This window comes from Molothrus aeneus, chromosome 16 (genome assembly GCF_037042795.1).
Source record: "Molothrus aeneus isolate 106 chromosome 16, BPBGC_Maene_1.0, whole genome shotgun sequence".
In the NCBI taxonomy this organism is placed as follows: Eukaryota; Metazoa; Chordata; class Aves; order Passeriformes; family Icteridae; genus Molothrus; species Molothrus aeneus.
This window is the reverse complement of record NC_089661.1, coordinates 2,226,852-2,248,241: the sequence shown is the minus strand read 5'-3', so window position 1 is coordinate 2,248,241 and position 21,390 is coordinate 2,226,852. Positions and strand designations below refer to the sequence as shown.

The window sequence follows — 21,390 nt, the reverse complement described above, 5'->3', positions numbered from 1 at the left end:
CGCCCCGCACCGGCCCCGCGTAAACAAAGGCGGCGGGAGGGGCCGCAGCGCGGCCGGAGCGGCACCGGGACACGGCGGCGGAACACGGCGGGGCGGGGGGCGACTGGAGCGGCCGGGACGGTACCGACCCGTGCTGGCACCGGCCCGTCACACCGCGTCGCGTCCTGACCTGGCTCCATCCTATTCTACTCTATCCTATGCTACTCTATCCTGTCCCGCTCTGTCCCATCCTACCCTCATCCCGCCCTGTCCCCAACGCATCCCACCTCATACCAGCCTGAGCTGTCCCCATGCCACTCCATACTCATCCTATCATTTCATACCAAACCCTACCCTATCCCACCCTGACCTGTCCCCCTCCCACGCCACCTCATTCCATCCTGCCCTAGCTCCATCCCATCCTTCTCTATCTTATCCTGCCTTATCCTACCCCATCCTTACCTGTGTCCATTCCACCCCACATCATTCCATCCTGCCCTAGCTCCATCCCATCCTACCCTATCATATGCTATCCCATCCCACCCTGGCCTGTTGTGTCTCTATCTCATCCTATCTCAATGTGACCTGTCCCCATCCCATCTTGCCAGAATTCTGTCCTCTCCTGCTCTATCCTATCCCTTCTTGACCTGTCTCCACCCCATCCAGCCTTGTCCCCATCCATCCCATCCTATCCTAATCCCATCCTATCCTCATCCCATCCTGCCCTAGTCCTATGCCATCCTGACATGTCCCCATCCCATCCCCATCACACCCTGTCCTCATCCCATCCTATCCCATCCTATCTCAGCCCATTCTGACCTGCCTCATCTCCATCCCATCCCATCCCATCCTATCCTATCTCATGGTATCCTAACCTGTCTTGTTCCAGTCCCATCTAATCCTATTCCATCCTGTCCTGTTCCCATTCTATCCTGCTTTATCCCCATCCCACCTCATCTGCCCTACCTTATCCTACCCTATACTACCTTATCCTGACCTGTCTTGTCCCTATTCCATTTTATTCTGTCCCCATCCAATCCTCTCCTACAACCACCTTGTCCCATCCCATTCTACTCTATCCCCATCCCAATCTCACCTAATCCCCTCTCCATCCTATCCTACCCTGGCCTATCCTAGTCCTGTCCCATCCTCTTCTATTCAATTTGATCCCATTCCCATCCCATCCCTCTTTCCAGCAGGGTCTGGCTTTTGGGGGGCTCAGGGGGCTGCCAGTGGCTGGGGAGGAGGGGGGATCAGAGCAGCCCTGGGGAGCTGGGGGTGACATCCCTGGGGGTGACAGGGATCCCATGGCTGGCAAGGGGCTTTGGGGAGGAGGCTCTGGGGGCTGCCAGAGCCATCCTGAGAGCTGATGGGGGGTTCTGGGAGCTGGTGAGGAGCTTGGGGAGCTGACTGGGGGGGCTGGGAGCTGGCAAGGGGCTGTGGGGCCTAGCAGGGGGCTTGGGGGCTGGCAGGGGCATGGAGCTCACAGGAGGCATGGAGAGCTCCAGGTGGAGTTCAGGGTTTGGGGACGATGGGTTCATGTGGGCAGGGGGCTTTTAGGGGGGGCTTCTGGGGGGCTGGCAGGGGGATGGGGAGACTTTGGGGGATGAGAGAGGCTTTGGGGGGCTGTGGAGGTGGCAGGAAGGTGTAGGAGGTGGCAGGGGTCACAGGGCTGGCAGGAGCCATGGGGGGCTGGCAGGGGCTCTGTGGGGGTCACAGGGGGGCACAGAGCTGGGAGGGGAGTCTGGGGGACTGGCAGGGGAGCACAGGGCTGGCAGGGGCCATGGGGAGTTGGTAGGGAGGCTTGGGGCTGGCAGGAGCCGTGTGGAACCTGAGGGACCTACCTGTGGCAGGTGACCTCCCCCCAGAGCCCCCCCAGCACTGCCTGCGGGGGTCCAGGGCCACGGGAGCGGGAACGCCAGGGGGTGCTGGGGGTGGGTGTCACCCCGGAGGGGCAGGAGCTCTGCAGAGCAGGGTGGGCTCAGCCCTCCCCCTCGCACGGCCCGGCCCCGCTGGGAGCTGCAGGACAGGTTCTGCCGGGTGTCCCCTGGGCCCCCTGCCCGGCCCCCGCAGGGGCCCCTCGGCACGGGGAGCGCCGCGTCCCCCCTGCCTGGCACACTGGGGACACACTGTGGGGACACCGCGGCTTCTGCCCCTCCCGCAGGAATCCCTCGGTCACCCGCGTGGGACGGTGCTGCCCTCCCGTGTCTCCCCTGCTTGTGGCGGGGATGTTGGGGACGCGGCGGCTCCCCCACAAAAACACCCAAACCGCGGGTAGGATGTGGCTTCGGCCGCCCGTGTGGGTCAGAACTGTGCCTCCATCCGTGTCCCCGCTCTGCTGCGCGGCTGTTGGGGACACAGCAGCTCTGTCCCCGCAAGAGAAAACCCCAAACCGCGGCTGGGATGTGGTTTCAGCTGCCCGCGTGAGAATTGTGCCCCTCACTCCGTCCCACCTTGTGTGGGGCTCGTGGGGACACGGCAGCTCCCTCTCCACCCAAAAGTCCGCATGGAACACAGCTTCCTGCCGTGTGTCCCTCCCTTTCGTAGGGAGGACACCGCATCTCCCCCTGCAAAAAAAACCAAACCAAAACAAAAAACAAACGGAAACAAAACATCCACGGGTGTTTTGGTGGGGTGTGACTTCAGCCACCCGCCTTGGACAGTGCTGTCCCCCACGCGTGTGTCCTCCCTTTCACAGCGGCGCTGTTGGGGACACTGCAGCTTTCCCCGCAAAAAAAACCACAAAACCCAACCAAACAAAAAACGCGTGGGGCAGTGTCGTGTCCCCCCTCGCTGCCCTCCGTGTCGGGGGGGCCGTTGGGGACACCGCAGCTGCATTCCGCCCCCAAATAAAATCTCGGGTGGGGTGTGCGCAGCCACCCGCGTGGGCCCCGGGGGAGGGAGGGACCCCCCCGGCGAGGCGAGGCTGCAGCATCCGGGCCGGCCCCGCCACATCCTGCCGCCGGAAGGAGCCGCGGCCCCGGGACAACCCCCCCGCCGGTGACGTCATGCGGGGGCCCCCGCCAGGCGTGACGCCAGCCCCGCTCTGTGACGTCACGCGACGGGCGGGCGGCGCCGCTCCTGCGGGGAGGGGGATCCCCCCCAGCCCCCATTTCCCCGGGGTGACCCCCACGCCTCCCCCCCCTTCCCCCCGAGCCGCCCCGGTACGGGGTGGGGGCTCCGGTGGGCGCCGCCCCCAGCCCCGCCACGTCCCCGGGGGGGGAGACAGGGACACGCGGAGGGGACACGGACACGCGGGGGAGGGGGGCGGCTCTGCCGCAGCGCCGGGGTGACCTTGCGCGGGGGGGCGGCGGGTTCCCCCCCCGGGGCGGGGCTCGGTGCCCCCCGGTGCCCCCCGCGGGGGCGGGGAGGGGCCGCCCCCGCCCCCGCCCAGCGCCGCCCGCAGCCGGGGCCGGGCCGCTCGGTGCGGGGCGGCCATAAATCACGGCGGGCAGAGCCCCCGCCCCGCCGCCGCCCCCGGGACCGGGCAGGGGGGGCCCAGCCCCGCCGCCGCCACCCCCGCCCCCAGCCCCTGCGGATGTGGCGGAGCGGCCCGGCCGCCCCGCACCGGCCCCGGCACCGGCCCCGGGGGGCCCCGCTCCGCCGAGCCCCGCACCCCGCCCCGCTTCCCGCCCGGCGCTGAGCCCCCGCCGCAGGTACGGTCGCGCTCCGGGCTCCGCGGAGGGGAGGAGGACGATGAGGAGGATGCTGCCACCGCCGGGGGGGAGGGGGGACCCTCCGGGCAGCCCCTTCCGAGCCACCCTCGGGGGTGCGGGGGTCCCTTGGCACCTGCAGCCCCCCCCCGCCGAGGGAGCGGGGTCGGGGGGGGGCCCCGCCGCACCCCCGAGGGAAATGAGGAGAGGGGGCTTCCCCGCTGCCCGGTGGGTGCCGGGGGGGGGTGGCCGTCATCCGCCGTCCCCCCGCACCCCGGGCGGGTGTCCTGACCTTGGCCGTGGGGCGGGGGCTGCGGCGGGGACGTGCTGGGTGGCTCTGCCCGGTTGCGGCCACCTCTGGGGACATACCAGTGTCCCCATGGTGCGAGAGGGGAGAAAGGGCGGCATTGGGTGGGGGGTGCAGGGCGTCCCCATCCCGGTCTCACGCCGGCGGTGCCACCGCCCGCAGCCGCCCGTCACCCCGGTCCCCTTGGCGGGGCCCTCCCGATCCCCATCGTGAGAGGTGACAGTCCCCACCGTGGGGAGTGACAATCCCACGGCCTCGTGGGGCTGAGGCGTGGGGTGGCCAAGCCCGGGCTGTGCCATTGTGGGGTGTTTTGGGGACTAGGACGGTGTGACCCCCTCCCTGAGGTGCCAGCAGCGGGGACCACGAATTGTCCCCGGTGTCCCTAGGCACTGCTGCAGGCGCTCGTTCCCTGCCCAGCATGGAGAAACCCTGCAGCCGGTGGACACCTCCCCTTCCCCATGCCTTTGTCACCCTGCTGTCACCGCCTCCCCCAGCCCGGGTCCCCGTGTGCCCCCATCCCCACGATGCTGCCGCACCCAGGGCGCTGCTCCGCTGGGTGCCGGGGACCACCCCGCTGCTGTCCCCGCCTGCTCCAGCTGTGTCCCCGGGCAGGGCTGGCGGGGGCCCTGGCGCTGGCGGCGCTGCCCTGGGGCTGCTCCCGGGGTGCCAGGGGGCTGCTGTCAGCCCTCTGCCAGGATCCCCACGGCTTCCACATGCCCGGCAAGGGGGAACCACGGCACCGGCCTCAGCTCGGGGACCACAGCCGTGTCCATTCCTGGGGACACCTTTGGCAGCTGCCGTCAGCCCGGCTGGCGCGGGGTGACGGGTGCTGGAGGGCCACAGTGACAAGATGGAGCAACCAGCAGGATGTGACCCCCCCCTCCCCTCCCCCAAACCCGTCAGGCACCGGTGGGCTCCCGTCAGGAGCGGCTGTGGCAGTGCCAGCACCATCTGCAGTGGGACAAGCAGCGATGGCGGGTCCCACGGGCGCCCGTGTCCTGCCAGCAGCCGTGGGGACAATGACCCGCATCCTGCCAACCCACCCACGCTGCCCTGGCACGGGGGGCTCCGGGGAGTGCCCCCCGTCGCGGCGGTGCCAGCCTGCCGCTGCCAATTGCCACGGCGGCGGAGACCGAGCCCTGCCTGCAGCGCTGGCACCGCTCCCACTCCCCGGGCCCCGGGGTCACCGTCCCCCGGCGATGGCAGTGACATCCCGCCCCGCCGCCATCCCCGAGCCCACCGCGCCGCGGGAGCCGCTGCCCGCGCTCCCTCCGTGCTATTCCTGGCGGGTTTGGGGCTGGAGGGGGGACACACGACACCCCGGCAATGCCAGCAGCCTGGAGAGCTGGCACCCCGCCGGCCGCTCCGGGGTCACCCCGGGTCCCCCGGCCGTGCCGCCGGCCAGGCAGCGCGGGGGGCCCAGGGGATGGAGATGGGGGGGCTCCCCCCGCGCCCGGGCTCCATCCCAGCGGCCCCCACCCGGACTGGGAAGCCCCTGGGCGCAGCCCCGCGACGGACTGGTTTGAACTGGTGTGGCGGGGGGGAAGCTGGGCTGGGGCTGGGCTGGCAGCGCCTGGCGCGGGCAGGAGAGGCCATGGGGGGAGAGCAGGCAGGGGCAGGCAGCAGCGGGCAGGGGCCTCGCGCGGGGGCCGCAGGTGCTGGGGCGTCCGGCCAAGCCACCGCAGGGCTTGTCCCCGTCCCCATCCCCGCGGGGCCCCCGCGGCGCCCCGTTTCCCGAGGCCGCGTGGTTTGGCAGCCTCCTGCTCGCCCGCCCGCGGCCGCGCTGGGAGCCCTGGCGTCAGCGGCTGGAGGCCCCTTTCCCACCCGTCCCGCCCGGGGATGGCTGCGGTCCCCACCCAGCACCGCCCGCACCGGGACCCCCCCCAACCTCCCAACCCCGAGGACGTGAGGACGGGACCGTCGTGGTGGGACCAGCAGTGACGCCTTGCCTGGCCCCACTGCGGGACCGCCGTGGCCGGGGCGATGCCAGCCCCTGTCCCACTCCCTGGGCTGGGGGTCCTGCTGTGCCACCCCAGCTGTGGGGTCCTGCCCCTGTGTCTGTCTGTGCCGAGCTGTGCCACCAGGCTGTGGGGTACACGGGGGTGCTGGAGCCCGAGGAGCGTGGTGGGGCTCAGGCTGGGGACAGCCCATGGGCACACCCCGCAGTGGGGCGCAGGGCGAGTCCCCCCCCCCCCAGAGGGGAAGGGCCCCACTGCGGGCAGGCCGGGAGAGCTCAGCGAGAGTCCCTGTCCCGGGAGATGGGGCCGCCTCCGGAGCGGCGGGAGGAGGTGGATGCTCGGGCGAGGACCCCCCCACTGAAGAGGAGGGACCCGCCTATGGGGCTGACCCCCGGCCGCGGGAGGCTCAGGGGGATGCGATGCTGTGGGGCGGCTCCTCCCACCGCGGGAGCCTGGGACAGGAACCCCCCCTGGGGCCGGCCCCTCGGCCAGCTCGGGGGTGCAGGCGGGGGGTCCCCGCCCCGCCGCCCGGGCCCCATGCCCCCCGCGGCTCCTCCGCATTCCTCAGCGTCTGAGCCGGGCTGGACCCCCGCCAGCGCGGGGGGCCCCTCCGGCGGGGCAGGGCGGGGGCCGGGCCCCCCGGGGCGGGGTGGGGATGGAGGGGCCCCCCCGCTGCCACGTGTGCTGGGTGCGCCGTGCCCCCCGACACGGCCCCTCGGCCGCCCCCAGCCTGCCCCGGGCGATGCGGGTGGCCGCGGGGGCACAGCCGGGGGACGGCATCGCCTCCGGCTCGGGCGCTCACTGCTGCACCGAGCTGCCCGTTCTCAGCTGCCCTGCCCGCCAGATGTGCGGCGGCCGAGCCGCGAGGGTGGCATTGTGTTGTGTGCCATTCCGTACCGTTCCGTGCCGTTCCGGGCCACGCCGTGCGGCCGGCAGCCCCTGCTCGGCCCCGGCAGCGGCGGCGTTGGCCGGCGGGGAAGGGGCCCCGGCGGGGGAGGAAGCTCTGCCGCCTCCGGGGCTGGGGCCAGCGGGCTCGGCCGCCCGGGTCACCGCCGGGCTGGTGGCCGCCACCGCCCTCCTCTGCCGCTGGGAAAGGCCGCGCTGGGGCAGGCCCGTGGGGACTGACGGACGGAGGGACGGACGGATGGATGGATGAACGGATTTGGGGGGGGTGTGGAATGGGGACACCACGGCTGTAGCTCCGCGGGTGCCCAAGGGATTTGGCAATCCCCGGCAAGGTTTGGTCACGGGCCAAGGGGCTGTGCCGGCGACACGGAGAGGACACACTGGGGACACCGAAGGGCCGGGGTGGGGGGTGGGGGGCCGGTGCCATGCCCTGCCCTTTGCCCGCTGCGGGAGGGGGCCGCGGCAGGGCGGCCGGAAGGGACGGCACGGTCTCCGTGCCAGCACCGTGTCCTCCGGGCCGGAGCAGAGCGGGCATTGCCATGGGGCCGGGCTGGGGCGATGCTCTGGGTGGCACCGGGTGACCCCTGGGTGTCCCCCGCAGAGCCCACCCCAGCACCATGCATTCCCTGGAGGAGCCCCTGGACCTCAAGCTGAGCATCTCCAAGCTGCGAGCTGCCCGCGAGAAGAGGGGCCCCTCCGGCCCCCGAGCCCGCGCTGCCCAGCGCCCGGACACCCCGCCGGCCGGGGATGGCCGAGGCGGCAGCCGGGGGGGGCGCCGGGCCGTGCCAGCCTCGCCGTCGCCCGGGCTCCTGGGACACTCCAGGCTGGTGGAGCCGCGGGACGGGCGCTTCCCGGTGCCCGTGGTGGATCTCAGCCTCTCGCCCCGCTCCGGGGGGGAGTCTCCGGCTGGCAGCGCCTCGCTGTCCCCTGAGCGCCAGGGCAGCGGCGACCTGCCCGGCCCCCTCACCCCACACGTAAGTACGGCCGTTCCCCCCCCTGAGGTGTCCCCAGCTGTGGGGACTGTGCCCGGCCACTGCTCCCAAGCTCGGCAGCGTGCCCGGTGCTGCTGCTGTACGCACACAGCCCGGGGTCAATGGCCCGCCTGGCCCCCCCGACCCCAGAGGTATCCCCGGGGCGGCCCCTGGGAGGTCTCTTTGGGGCTTCTCTGGGGGTCTCTGTGGGGTTTTGGGGTCCCTGAGGGGGGGATGGCAGATCTAGGGCATTTCTGGGGAGCGAGGGGGGATCTCTGGGAGGGTCTCTGTGAGGTTCTGGGGTTTCTGGGGGGCTGGGAAGAATCTCTTGAAGGGCTCGGGGGGCGTCTCTGGGGGTCTCCATCCGGCTTGGCCCTGTCCCCCACTGCTCCTCCATCTGGACTCTGCTCCAGGATTTCCAGTCCCTGCGCTACATCGATGGCCTCCCCAGCTCCTTCCAGTTCTTCCTGCCTCTGGGGGCCGGGGGGGCCCTGCACCTGCCCCCCGCTGCCTTCCTGCCCCCCAGCAAGGAGAAACGGCTCCCCCCCGAGCTGCCCCTGCCCAAGCAGCTCGTCTGCCGCTGGTCCAAGGTCAGCAAGGAGGGCTGGGGGCCATGGGGGGCTATGGTGGGGGTGTGTGGGAGCTTTGAGGGGGTGCAGGTGGTGATGGGCCTTGCAAGGATGGGGGGCACGCAGGGAATTTTGGGGCTGGGGAGAGGACACGGGGCTGGAAGGCCATGGCAGAGCTCTTTGGGGCTGTGGGCAAGTTTTGGGGCTGGGAGGCCAACAGTAGGGCTGGGAAGGATAAGTTTAAAGGCTGGGAAGGTGGTGATGGCGAGGTGGGTGCTGTGCAGAGATGCTGGGGCGTGATGCAGGGCTGGGGGTCATGCAAAGAGCCTTTTCCATTTCCCCAAATGCTGCTGCTGCTGCTGCCCACAGGTGGGAGCTGGGATGGGGTGGGGGGCAGGTTCTGGCTGTGATGGGGGGACTGGCCCCCCTGTGCCCACCCTGGGCTGGGCTCCCTCACCCCCAGCCTCCTGCCCACAGTGCAACCAGTTCTTTGACCTCCTGCAAGACCTGGTGGACCACGTCAATGACTTCCACGTCAAACCCGAGAAGGACGCGGGGTACTGCTGCCACTGGGAGGGCTGTGCCCGCCATGGCAGGGGCTTCAATGCCAGGTGGGCATGGGGGGCTCTGGGGGGCTGCTGAGGGGAGGCAGGAGCCCAGCACTAGGGATGTGCAGGGGAAGTTTCCATCTGTCTCTCCCTCTCGTGCAGGGTGTGAGGTCCTGGGGGGGCTGGGTGACTCTGCTGGCCTGGATGTCCCTGTTCTCCCACCCCATAGCCAAGGCACGGGGACAAGGACTTGCCCTGGAAGGCAGGGCTGACTCCCTCCCTAACGTTCCCTCCCTGATGCTTCCACAAGCAGATGGTGATAGGACAAGGATGAACAGTTTTAAACTAAAAGAGGAGAAATTTAGACAGAATATTAGAAGGAAATTGTTCCCTGTGAGGGTGGGCAGGCCCTGGCACAGGGTGCCCAGAGAAGCTGGAATTGTCCAAGGCCAGGCTGGACAGGGCCTGGGATAGTGGAAAGTGTCCCTGCCCATGGCAGCAGGGGTTTGAATTATACAAGATTTAAGGTCTTCCCAACCCAGCCCATTCCATGATTCTGTGATTGCCCCAATCCCGCAGGTACAAGATGCTGATCCACATCCGGACGCACACCAACGAGAAGCCGCATCGCTGCCCCACCTGCAACAAGAGCTTCTCCCGCCTGGAGAACCTGAAAATCCACAACCGCTCGCACACAGGTGAGCACAGCAGCCCCCACGCTGAGCTGCTGGGGCGGCGGGGGGCCCGGGGGGGCGCGGGGGACACGGCGGGGCTGCTGCCCCCCGGCAGACGCAGTGCTGCTGTCCCGCAGGTGAGAAGCCCTACATCTGCCCCTACGAAGGCTGCAACAAGCGTTACTCCAACTCCAGCGACCGCTTCAAGCACACCCGCACGCACTACGTGGAGAAGCCCTACTCCTGCAAGATGCCGGGCTGCCACAAGCGCTACACCGACCCCAGCTCCCTCCGCAAGCACATCAAAGCCCACGGCCATTTTGTGTCCCCCGAGCACCCGGAGATGCTCAAGGTCCACCCGCCTCCCAAAACGCCCCTGGGCTCGGCGGAGGTGCCCTACGTTAACGGGGCGCAGCTCGTCATCCCCAACCCCGCCGCCCTCTTCGCTCCGCCGGGGCTGCCGGCGCTGCCCATCCCCTTGGCGCCGGCGCCGCTCGACCTGAGCGCCCTGGGCTGCGGGGCTGCGGGCGCGCTGCCCGCTCTGCCCGGCCCCGTCCTGCCCCTCAACGGCGGCCCCTTGAACTTGGCCAAGAGCCCGCTGCTGCCCTCGCCCTTCGCGGCGGGGCTGGGGCTGCCCGTCATGTCGCTGCTGGCCGGCGGGGCCAAGGCCGAGGGGGAGAAGGGCGGCGGGGCTGAGGGGCGGCCGCCCAAGGCGGGCAAGGGGCTGGAGAGCCGCAAGGAGAGGGGCGAAAGGACGGAGCCGGGGCGGCCGCGGGTGCCCCCCGAGAGCCTGGCGCTGCTGCCGGGGGCCGTGCTCGACCTCTCGGCCGGTGTCAGCTCGGGGGGCAGCCCCGAGGCGCTGCCTCCAGGCTGGGTGCTCATCCCTCCCGGCTCCCTGCTGCTCAAACCCGCCGCCGTCAACTGAGGGGCCCGACGATGCCCGGGGTCAGCCGCCGGCCCCGTGGGCAGATCCCGTTCCCGTCTGGGGACGGGGGGCATGGCCCCCTCTCCCTCTGCCGCCCCGGCGGGGCCTCGCTCGTGCTTTTACCCGTCACGAAAGAAGAACGGACTCTTCTGAGAAAAGCAATAATCCCTCGGCGGCCGGAGCCGGCTGCGACCCCGTGCTGGGGGCAGGTGGGGCACAGGGGGGTCCCCCTGCCCCCTCTCCCCTCCCCCGGCCCTGGGCAGCCGGATACGCCGCTATTTATTTCTCGACCAGCCCCCTGCTCCGACAGGGTCCCGCTTGGGCTCTCCTGCTTCCGCTGACTCGGCGTCTCCCTGCCCGAGCCCTCGGTGCTGCTGTGGGGGGCCGCAGCCCCCAGGTTCTGCCGCACGGACAGCGGGGTGACAGCCGGGGGCCCGGCCGCTCCGCAGCCCCGAGCCGTGCCCGGCCGTGCCATCCCAGCCCCGGCAGCCCGTGCCGGGCCCAGCTGGCTGGGCACTCGCCGGCCCGGCGCCCGCCCGCCTCCTCCCCGCTCCGTCCCCGCCGCCTCCCCGGCCCTCCCGTGACAAGGCACACGGCCGGTGTGCCGCTCGCCGGGGCACTGCCCCCCTCTAGCTACGTTCATACCTAACCACGCACCGCGAGCGCATGCGGGCAGCGCGGGCACGGCCGGCAGCGGCTGCCGGGCACCGCTCCTGGGGCTGGATGCTCCCGGGCGAGCCCCGGCCGTGGGGCAGCGTGCCCAGCCTGAGCGCGGGCGCAGCTCGGAGCTCCCCCCGGGGTCACAGCCGCGTCCCGCTGGCTCCGAGCCATGGGGGTGCCCGCAGTCCCGCCCCCGTGCCGGGGGTGCCCCGCAGGGAGCCGGTCTCCCTGCCCTCACCGCGGCCGCCCGGCGCTGCCCCAGCCCAGCATGGCTGCGGGCCCTCGACCAGGCCGCCCCGGCCGGTGAAACGTCTCCTCGCTCCTCATCGGTTTGTTGTTGCACATTCCAGGACATCAGTATTTTAACGGTCTCGAAGTGCCTTTCTATCGTAGTTTCTGGGTTGTTTTTATTTTCCTCCTGTTGGGCTCCATCGCTGTTAGTGTAGCGTGTAAGGACTGCACAAGTACGAGATAAGCTAACGACTGTAACACTATATTCGTCCAGGGGAGAGGAAGTTTATTAAGAAAACAATAAAGTGAAGTTGAAGTAAGTTCCTGTTTCAGTCCGTGGTGCCAACGGCAAGGAGCCCGCGCTGGGGACAGAGGGGTGCAGGGGGGGGACGGGTGTGACCTTGGGGGCACGGCCGGCCCTGCCTGACCCCCAGCCGTGTCCCCACGCTCCTGCTCAGGCAGCCTTGGCACCAGTGACACCCTGCCAGCATCTGGGGGGTGAGCTGCAGGTGGGGACAGCCACGGGGTGTCCCCTCACAGCCCCTCACCCGGAGCCAGCAGCCATCCATGCTGGGAGGAGGTAACGGCAAAGCACTCCCAGGGTATGGAGCCAGAGGTGCACTCCATCCAAGAGCATCCAACCTCCCCACCAAAAATAGCTCCTGCAGCCTCCCCCAGTGCCATTTGAGCCCTGGCAGCCTCAATGCCCTGCGGACACCCCTTCTTCCCCAGCTGCCTCCTCCTCCTCCCCCGGGCAAGCACAGCCCCTCACAGGGGCCGATCCCTGCAGGGCAGCGCTGGGCAGGCAGGTCCCACTCCCTCCCCGGGTGTGGAGCAGCCAGGCCAGGTGCTGGAGGACACGGTGTTTATTGGCTACCTATAAGTTAAGGGTGAGGGGCACGAGGGGCAGGGGTGGCAGCAGTCACGTCTCAGCTTTCCGCCCCTTCTCCTTGTCACCCTTGGCCTGGATGCGCAGCTCCTCGTCCAGCCGCTCCTTGGCTCGCACCACCTGTGGGACAGGGGACACTCAGGGATAGGGGACACCCAGGGATGGGGGACACCCAGGGATGGAGGACACCCAGGGATGGGAGGACACCCATGGATAGGGGGACACCCAGGGATAGGGTAACACCCAGGGATAGGGGGCCACTCAGGGATGGGGGGACACCCAGGGATGGGAGGACACCCAGGGATGGGAGGACACCCAGGGGTGGGAGGACACCCAGGGATAGGGGGACACCCAGGGATGGGGGGACACCCAGGGATAGGGTGCCCCCCTCCCCTCCCTGCCTCATCCCTGGCTATATCCAGGCCCTGCCTGTCCCAAAAGCCAGGCAGGGGAAGGAAGGTGCAGCCCCTGCCCGGCTCCTCCTGGCGCTCACCTTGGACTGCAGGTAGAAGGAGCCTCCCACTGATTTGTCGTTCACCTTGAACAAGTGGTCGTAGTTCTGCCGAGAGAAGCTCTGGGTCAGAGGCACCTCCAGCCTTGCCATTCTCACTCCCAAACCCTGGCAGCTCCCACTCCCCAGAGCATTGCTGAAGAGTGATCCTGGGGACACGGCTGGCTCTGCCTGACACCCCTTGGGAGCCCCCATGTTCGCAGTAGGGCACCTCCAGAGCTCCCACACCCCTTCCCTGAGCAGCCCTGCTGGGCAGATGCAGAGGCCAAGCCTGGAGAGCTGCTCCAGCTGGGGCAGGGAATCCTCCAAATCCTCAAACTGTGATTAATTGAACCCAAGACAGCATGAGGGACCAGCTGCCACCCCCATGCACAGCAGCACCCTTGGAGAGGCCAGGCCCTGCCAGCACCACCCCTCCCTGGCTCCAAGGAAGCCTCTACCTTCTGGATCTCCTCAGGGTTGAGGCTGGAGACGTTGAGGATCTGCTGGGCTTCCTGGAGGCTGATGCCGATGATCCTGGAGGCAGCAGCAGACTGGGGCCTCTCGGCACGGCCCCGCGCATCGGCCGCGGCCTGGCTCGCTGGGGACACCCGGCCTCAGTCCCCTGCCACCCCGGGCACCTGGCCCTCAGGCAGCAAAGCCTGAGCACTTCCAGGTGCTCAGAGCCCAGTGTCCCACTCTGTCCCCACCCAGCCACCCCGGGGCCATCTGGATGCCTTCCCAGTGCCAGGGAGGTGGCAGGGAACAGGCAAGGCAAGATCACACCCCAGGGATTATCCCACTCTGCCCTTTGGGGTGCCAGGATCTCTAGGAGCCTGGCAGCAGTGCCAGGGCCAGGATGGAACCCTGTGACGACCTGGCAGTGTCCCCTGCAGGCCCAGCCCGGGGATGGGGGGCACTGGGGTGCCCAGGGAAGGGTGGGGATGTGGAGCAGTGCCCAGCAGGGCAGCGTGGGCACACGGAGCTCGTGGAGCAGCATCCCAGCTCCTACCTGCAAACTCCTGGCGCAGCGCCCGCATGAAGGCCCGTCCCACCACCTGGGCCCCCACCAGAATGATCTGTGCCAGGTACTTGGCCTGCGGGGACAGCCTGCTGTCAGAGCCACCACGGCTCCTTTGCCCTGTCACCTCTCCCCATCCCCCGGGGGTCTGCCCTGACCCCATCTGCCTTCTGGCATGGCCGTACCTGGCCCTGTCCCCCTTTCTCTGGCCCTGTCCCCCACCCAGGCCCTGTGATACCTTCCCCAGGCCCCCTCCCCTCTCCCCTGTCTCTGTCCCTTGTCCCCATGCCTTGTCCCCTCTCCGCTGGTCCTGTCACCCCCTCCCTGTCCCTGCTCTCCCCTCCTCTGTCCCTGTCCCCCCTTCCCACGACTTCTTCCCCCTTCTCTGGTCCTGTGACCCCTTCCCCTGTCCCTGTCCCCTCTCCAGTGGCCCTGGCCCTCCCGGAACCAGCTGCTTCGCACACTCCCGATCCCGCTGCCCCTGCCCGGGCCCTGTCCGGCCCCAGCTCTGCCCCTCGGTCCCGCTGTGCCCCCGCCGCGTCCCCCCGTCCCCTCTCACCATGTCCCCGCCGCCGCTTCCGCCCCGCCGGTCACGTGGCCGGGGCTGAGGGTCACGGCGGACACCGAGACGGCGGCGGCGCGGGCGGAGCGTCCCCTCTGCAGCCACAGCGCCCTCTGGCGGTGTCCCCGGGCCGGAGGCCCGCGGCGGGTGAGGCGCGACTTCCCCGGCCGCGCTCCCTCTGTGCCCCCCCCATCCCCGGTCCCCGTGTGCCCCCCATCCCCGGTCCCCGTGTGCCCCCGGTCCCTGTGCCCCCCATCCCCGGTCCCTGTGTTGTCCCTGTGTCGCCCCGGTCCCCGTGTCTCCCTGGTCCCCGTATTCCCCCCCCCCCGCGGTCCCTGGCTCTCCCTTAGTCCCTGTGTTATCCCTGATTTCCGTGTTCTCCGGTGACGGTCCCTGTGTCCTTGTGTACCCCCCGCCCCACTCTTCATGTCCCGCTCGGTTACCGTGTTCCCCGCTGTCGGTCCCTGTGTCACCCCGATGCCTGTATCCCCCTGGAGCCTGTCCCTGTGTTGCCCCCGGTCCACATGCCCCCTCGTTCCCTGTGTCTCCCCCATTCCCAGTCCCGTGTCCCCCCCGGTGTCCCAGGATCACGGCAGGACACGGTGCTGGTGCAGCGGCTTTAATAGCGGGTCCTGCCCGCGGCGGGCCCTGCGCCTCCTCCACCTCTTCTTCTTCCTCCTCCTCCTCCTCCTCCTCCTCCTCCTCCTCGTGGTGGCCCCGCCGGGCCCGGCGGGTGCGGGGTCCCGGCTGCTCTGTCCCGGGTCCAGCCTAGTCCTGCGGGAGGCCGGGGGTGAGGGCGCGGCGGGGCCGGGCGGACCCAGCCGGGTTCGTGCGTCCCGTCCCGCACTCACCCACTCGTCCTCGTCCACGCCCTCGAAGGAGTCCTGCGGCAGCGGGTCGTCCCTGTTGCCCAGCCGGGCCACCATGGCACTGAGGAGCTGTGGGGAGAGGCGGGCAGAGCCGTGGGGCGCGGGGCATCACCCCGGGCCCGGCGCAGGGTGCTCAGCCCAGAACCCACCTCCTCCTTCTTCTGCTCATCAGTCTTCTCCTCCAGGTACACGGACGCAGGGACGAACTTCCGAGCCGGAGCCTCTTTGGGGGCCTCACTCACTGCGAGAGCGGTGTCACCGTGGGGCGGGAGGGCTCTACCCCATTGACCAAAGCCCCCCTGAGGGCCGGGGCTCCTCGCCCAGCCCCGTACCCACCTGGCACCATGTCTGCGGGGCGCAGGCTGGCGCGGCGCTGCTGCCCGTCCTGCCCGTCCAGCCACGCACCCGCACCCAGCGCCGGCTCCCACCACACGCGGGTCGGCGGGTACAGATCGTCCTGGAAGTACTCCTTCTGCGGGGGCAAGGGGCGCTCAGGGGGTGTTGTCCCTCCTGTCCCATCCCCAAACACGGCCAGCCCCCCCTGCCACCTACCTTGACGCGTGGCACGTGGAAAGCCACGGGCTCCAGGCTGCTCTGCCCCAGGCGCAGCGCCCGCGCAAACTCCACCTCCCGCACCTTGCACGCCGTTTTGGGCAGGAAGACAAAGCCCTGGTGGGGTGGGGGTGTGAGTGGGGTCTGGCAGCACAGGTAGGGGGTCAGGGACAGGCAGCATACCCCCCCTTCACCTTGTGGGGTTCATTGGAGGTGAAGCTGTTGCACTCGAGGAAATAGGGGGGCTCAGGGGTCACTTCATAGAGGAAGACTCTGGTGTCACCCTGGGGATGGAGTGAGACAGGGACTGTCAGGGGACATGGACACTGTGGGGTGCTGTAGGCAGGGAGCTCCACAGCTTTTTGGAGGGCAAGCCCTCACCTTGCCAGTGAGGAAGACGACGCTGGTGTCCTCATCATAAAAGGGCAAGAGGGTGGAAGGGGCCACGTCCAGACCAAGGACAGACAAGGGTCCTTCAGACAGGGCCTGTGCCCGGTACAGGAGGATCCTCCTCTCGCTGCGGCTGTGAGGAGGTGACAGTGAGAGCAAGCAGTGTCCTCAGGGACCCCTGCCCTGCTATGTGTCCCCCTCCTTACCTGTCAAAGCCGGAGACCAGGAGGTAGTCACCACCACAAACCCAAACCAGGCGCGCTCCGCGTCCCCCCTCGGGACCTGGGCCCTCCTGCGTGGGGTGAAGGTCACCCTGCCTGCTCTGAGAGAGCTGGGGGCGCAGTCATGTGCCCATGGGGAGGGTTTACTGCCCACAGCCCCAGCTCTCCAGCCCGTCCCCAGTGCTGGGATTGTACCTGTTGAGGCTGAGAGCTGCGCCGTGGCTCGTAGAGCCGTATCCGTCCGTCTTTGCTCACCGTTGCCAGCTTCTTCCCATCCGGGCTCCAAGCCATGCTGAAAATCTGGAGAGACAGATGTTGTGCAAATGTCCCAAAGTTGCCTCTTGGGTGTCCCTGGATTTGTCATCCCTTACCTGGTCTGTGTGTCCCTGCAGGCACAAGACTTCCCGGCAAGTGCTCAGCTCCCAGATCCGCACGGTCATGTCGTAGGAGGAGGAGACCAGGAGATCGGATGCCGTGGGATGGAAGCGGATGGAGTAAATCTTTTCCGTGTGACCTGGTGAGGTTCAGCAGTGTGTGGCTGTCCCCAAATGTGGGTGCCACTGGGCTGGTTTGTCCCCATTGTGGGGTGCTCAGTAGTCCCCTCACCTCGGAGAACAGCTTCAGGCTCCTGCAGGGTCTCCTGCAGCCCTCCCTCAGGGATGCGCCACAGCCGGATCTTGGCGTCTTCACCCGCTGTGCCAGAAGGGATGGGCAGTGGTTACTGGGGTGATCTGGAATGCCTGGAGCTCTGGGGGACTCTCTGGGCAGGGCTGGCACACACGTACCCACAGCAAGGTGACACGGGTCGAAGGGGTCCCAGGTGAGGTCGGCCACGGCCGCGCCGTTCTGGATGGTGGGGACGGCCACGTCGGGGAGGCGGCCGGGCTTGGAGAGCTGCGGGCGAGAGCTGGGGTCAGCAGCACAGCACACAGGGCACACACAGGGCACACACGGGACACAGGGCACACAGGGCACACACAGGGCACACAGGGCACACACAGCACACACGGGACACACGGCGCCGTGCCGGCCTCCACACCTCCCTGGGCACCCCAAGCACAGCACACACGGCACTCTGCCGGGCTCCACACCTCCCCGGGTACCTCGAGCACAGCACACACGCACTGTGCCGGCCTCCACACCTCCCCAGGTACCTCGAGCACGGCGATCTGGCCGCCGGCAGAGAGCAGGGGCAGGGCCACGCGCTGCAGGTTGGCGCAGAAGCCGTCGCTCTCGCCCGGTGTGGTGAGGCTGAGCCCCCGCAGGTTGGTCAGGTGCAGGTCCCGGTGCAGCACCCGGCCCTGCGCGTGCCGGAAGCGGGAGCTGGGCCCTGCAGCGGGCGAGGGCTGGGTGAGCGCCCCGAATCCCCCCAGAGGGGCACCCCGAGCCCACCCCACTGCCCGCTCACCCAAAATGCTCTGCAGGGACTTCTGGCTGGGGCTGCTGGCAAAGCCACTGGAGGGGCCGGTGCTGGCTGAGAGCGAGGTGGCCGCGCTGCCTGGGGAGGCCAGTGAGGATGGTGAGGAGTAGCCACTGGCTTCCTATGGGAGAGAGAGCCCAGGCAGGGGGTGCTGGTTTGTCTTGTGGGATGAGGGCAGCAGGGACCCCACCCCTTCAGCACTCAGTGCACTTTTCCAGCACCCCATGCTCACACTCTGGTCAGCGTCAGAGTGGCCGGTGTCAATGTGGCCGGTGTCGGTGTGGCCGGTGTCGGTGTCTGTGTGGCCGGCGTTGGTGGGGACAGTGCCAGCAATGATGGGGGATGTGAAGGTCTCCGTGGGCCTCCGTGCAGGGTGCAGGCTCACCCTCCCCACCTGCACCGAGCACAATGGTGAGCATGGGGCAGTGGCAATGCCACCAGCAAGGACACCCCTCTGGATGACACTGACCTGCTGGCTGTCCCCTGCCCACCAGCCTTGGGCATCGGTGGCTGGCAGCATCCCTGTGCAGTCAGGGAACAGATCCTCGTGGAACTCCTGGACAGACTGGGGGAGAGGGGATGGGGTGAGATGGGTGTTCCCAAAATCCCACAGCCTCTGTCCTGCTGCAGCTGGGGCACCCCTGGGCACCCCCAGACACTTCCAGCACCCAAACTTCAGCTGCTTGAAGTGCCCAGCACCCACTGCCCAACAGCACCCAGCAGGTGGCACCCAGCTGTCAGCAGCCACTCTCCAGCACCCCAATCCTGCATGCAGCACCCAAATCCCCAAATCCAGCACCCAGACTCCGCAACCCACCACCAGCATCCAAGTTTGACCTCCTCTCCTGCTCTCCCCAGGCTGGGTACTGGGGTCTCCCTGCAGCCAGGTCCTTTTTGTCACCCAGTGCTGGGGAGGTGTCACCAGGCACCCATGAGGCAGTGCCACCCCCAGGGCCCCCTTACCTTGCGTGGTACCAGGTAGCTGATGGGGACGAGGGCGGTGTCAGTGAGCTGCAGGACACGGAGCACCTCGCAGGTCATGACATCCAGGGCCAGGCGTGGCACGGCCCCCAGGCCCCGCGTGCTGCCCTCTGTCCTGCACTGGGTCACTGTGGGACAGGCAGGGTGGCCCTGGGCTGGGTGGCCGAGCAGCAGTGAGTCCCCCTCTGGGGGAGATATGGGTGGGAGGGGACCTGCTTACCCTGGGTGAGTGCTGGCTGCGTGGGGGCCACCTCGAAGCAGTAGAGGAGGTTTTCTCCCTGGAAGAGAGGTGGTGGGGACAGGGACTGAACAGGGCTGTAGGAAACACCCTGCTGCACCACATGCAACCTCCTGTACTCCACTGGTGCACCCACATGTACCAAACTGCACCTCACTACACCCCCCTGCATCCTCCTGTCCCCCCAGTGCCTCCCTGCACCCTCCAGTTATGGCACCTCACCTTCCCTGCCAGCACCAGCAGCCCCGTGTCGGCGTCGTAGAGCGGGATGGTCACCCTGCAAGGGAAGGGGGGTGCTGAGCCAGGGGCCCCCATGGGCACAGCACCCCCATGGGCACAGCTCCTCCATGGATGTGGGGCTGGATCCTGTTCCCCCACTGGTGCACACCCCAAACCCCATCCAGGGGCAGCGTGGGGCAGGATAAGGCTGTGCTGTGATGGCAGAGCAGCGCCGTGCCAGGGGGTACAACCCTCACTGTCCCAGCCTGTGCTGACAGCTTGGCAGCAGGATGTCACTGCCACCTGCTTCCAGCCCCAGCTGCACAGCCGTGGGGCATCCCGCTCCCTGCCCTGCTCCCCGTGCCCGGCCACGGCACCCGGAGAAGCCTCTGGCACCTGCGGGCTGGCCCCGAGGGCGGCCGGGCCGGCTGGGCCAGTTCGGGGCGGGCGTGTGGCACTCCCGGCTCACCGCCAGCCTCGCCCGGCACCGGCAGCCCCGGCAGTGCCCTGCGGGCCGGCTGTGCCAGCTGGAGTGTGTCCCTGCTCCCTGTCCTGCCCCCTGTCCCACACCGCAGCCGGGGTGCTCCATGGCCGGAGGGGGATGCTCGGTGGCAGGAGGGGACCACAGGGAATACTCGGTGGCAGGAGAGGACAGCGGTGACAGGAGCGCTCTGTGCCCTCCCTGGCAGGGGTGGAGGAGGGAGCGCCGTGGGCAGAGACCAAAGGGACAATCGATCACTTTCGGTTGACGTTTCTGTGGCTGTGCCAAGGGGAGGGAGCTGCTCCATGCCATCCCATGCCATGAAGGATAGCTGGTATGGCATGCTCCTGCCCCAGGACTGTTGGCATAACCTAGGCAAACACTGCCAGGATGCCTGGGGCAGGCACCAGGGTCCCCTGCCCTGCTGTCACCACAGTCACCAGCACTGCCACCACCACAGTGGTGCAGGTCTGGGACAAGGGCACCCTGAGTGCCTGGTTGTCCCAGCCCAACCCATGCCACCCTCACCATGCCAAACAGGGAGCATTGCTCTGCTGTCACAGGGGCATGGGACAGCCCTGCAAGGGCCACCCACTCTCCCCCTGTCCCCTGGCACATGGTGGCAGGAGCTCTGTGGACACCAGGGGCATGGAGGGATTGGGACCCCAGGGTATTGGGGCTCATTGGTGCCAGAGTCCCTGGTTACCCTGGGCACACTGGGTATGGGGGTCCCTGGGGATGCCAAGGACACCCAACACAGCCTTTTTTGTTACCAGGGTTGCCAGGAGTCCCATGGGTGCTGGGGATATGAGGGAGATCCTGTACCTGCATCTAGCCCTATACCTGTGTGTGCACACACCAGGGGTGCTGGGGTCCCAGGGACCCCAGCCCCAGGGATGCTGAAGGTACTGGGGGGCCCTGGGGGGTTTGGAAGGTCTGGGAGCTTCCAAAGGTCCTGTGGGTCCTGGGGATCCTTGTGACTCTGGGAAGCCCTGAGGTCACATGGAGTTCCCAAGGGGTCCCAGAGGTCCTTGTGACTCTGGAGGCTCCTGAAATCTCAATGTCCCTGTGAGGTCAGGCGGTCTGGAGGTCCCTGTGGAGGCCTCTGGGATCCTTGTGACTCCCATGTCCCAGAAGTCCTGGAGATGCTGGGGGCTGCTGTGACTCAAAGGTCCTGGGTACCCCCATGGTCCCTGTCACTCTGAGGTCCCAGATGTCCTGGGTATCCCAGGGGTCCCTGTGAATCAGAGATCCTGGATATCCCCAGGGTCCCTGTGACTCTAAGGTCCGAGAGGTCCTGGGGGTCCAGGGGGTCCCTGTGACTCAGAGGTCCTGAATGTCCTGGGGACATTGTGCCTCTGGGGTCCCGACGATCCCTGTGACTCGAGGGTCCCAGAGGTGCTGGATGTCCCCGCGGTCCCCATGGCTGTAAGGTCCCAGAGGTGCTGGATGTCCCGGGGGTCCCCGCGGTCCTGGATGTCCCCGCGGCTCGGGGCTCCCGGGGGTCCCCGCGGTGCCGCCCCCGTCGGGCCCCAGGTGAGCGGGGGCGGAGCCTCCGTGGAGGCCGTGCCCCGCCCCACCCCCTCCGTGCTCTCAGCCAATGGGCGCCCGGCGGGAGGACAGGCCCCACCCCTTGGTTTAAATGCCGCCCCCCCGCGCCCGGCGCCGCCAGAGAG

The 21,390-nt window shown here is 68.6% G+C and overlaps 2 protein-coding genes across 4 annotated transcripts in view; one reads left to right on the top strand and one right to left on the bottom strand.

Moving 5' to 3' along the window:
- The first annotated feature begins 7,404 nt into the window (after nt 1–7,404).
- Nucleotides 7,405–11,701, top strand: GLIS2 (GLIS family zinc finger 2). Its single transcript, XM_066560515.1, has 5 exons — nt 7,405–7,777; nt 8,188–8,364; nt 8,821–8,954; nt 9,471–9,589; nt 9,703–11,701. The coding sequence occupies exons 1-5, from the start codon at nt 7,421–7,423 to the stop codon at nt 10,488–10,490; spliced, it is 1,575 nt and encodes a 524-aa protein (XP_066416612.1). The 5' UTR covers nt 7,405–7,420; the 3' UTR covers nt 10,491–11,701.
- Nucleotides 11,647–21,390, bottom strand: part of LOC136563259 (mitochondrial import inner membrane translocase subunit TIM16-like) — a 38,076-nt gene continuing 28,332 nt past the window's right edge. The window contains exons 10-31 of one of the 3 annotated variants that reach the window (XM_066560513.1): nt 19,237–19,291; nt 18,997–19,054; nt 18,759–18,904; nt 18,265–18,360; nt 18,028–18,189; nt 17,784–17,916; nt 17,530–17,705; nt 17,161–17,269; nt 16,982–17,068; nt 16,747–16,889; nt 16,571–16,675; nt 16,361–16,446; nt 16,146–16,287; nt 15,959–16,048; nt 15,765–15,881; nt 15,549–15,684; nt 15,362–15,453; nt 15,195–15,281; nt 13,773–13,857; nt 13,222–13,361; nt 12,764–12,829; nt 11,647–12,390 (exon numbers count right to left, since the gene is read on the bottom strand). In XM_066560513.1, coding sequence (XP_066416610.1) covers nt 12,304–12,390; nt 12,764–12,829; nt 13,222–13,361; nt 13,773–13,857; nt 15,195–15,281; nt 15,362–15,453; nt 15,549–15,684; nt 15,765–15,881; nt 15,959–16,048; nt 16,146–16,287; nt 16,361–16,446; nt 16,571–16,675; nt 16,747–16,889; nt 16,982–17,068; nt 17,161–17,269; nt 17,530–17,705; nt 17,784–17,916; nt 18,028–18,189; nt 18,265–18,360; nt 18,759–18,904; nt 18,997–19,054; nt 19,237–19,291 — 2,398 coding nt within the window. In that variant the 3' untranslated portion in view covers nt 11,647–12,303. Of the gene's footprint in view, nt 12,391–12,763; nt 12,830–13,221; nt 13,362–13,772; nt 13,858–14,340; nt 14,434–14,946; nt 15,118–15,194; nt 15,282–15,361; nt 15,454–15,548; nt 15,685–15,764; nt 15,882–15,958; nt 16,049–16,145; nt 16,288–16,360; nt 16,447–16,570; nt 16,676–16,746; nt 16,890–16,981; nt 17,069–17,160; nt 17,270–17,529; nt 17,706–17,783; nt 17,917–18,027; nt 18,190–18,264; nt 18,361–18,758; nt 18,905–18,996; nt 19,055–19,236; nt 19,292–21,390 lie in introns of those variants that run through there. The other 2 variants (XM_066560511.1, XM_066560512.1) reach the window with 2 other exon arrangements.

Coding starts and splice junctions, on each gene's coding strand:
- GLIS2 (XM_066560515.1), top strand. CDS start 7,421: ATGCATTCCCTGGAGGAGCCCCTGGACCTCAAGCTGAGCATCTCCAAG. Junction 7,778..8,187: donor CCGGCCCCCTCACCCCACAC/GTAAGTACGGCC, acceptor ACTCTGCTCCAG/GATTTCCAGTCCCTGCGCTA. Junction 8,365..8,820: donor TCGTCTGCCGCTGGTCCAAG/GTCAGCAAGGAG, acceptor TCCTGCCCACAG/TGCAACCAGTTCTTTGACCT.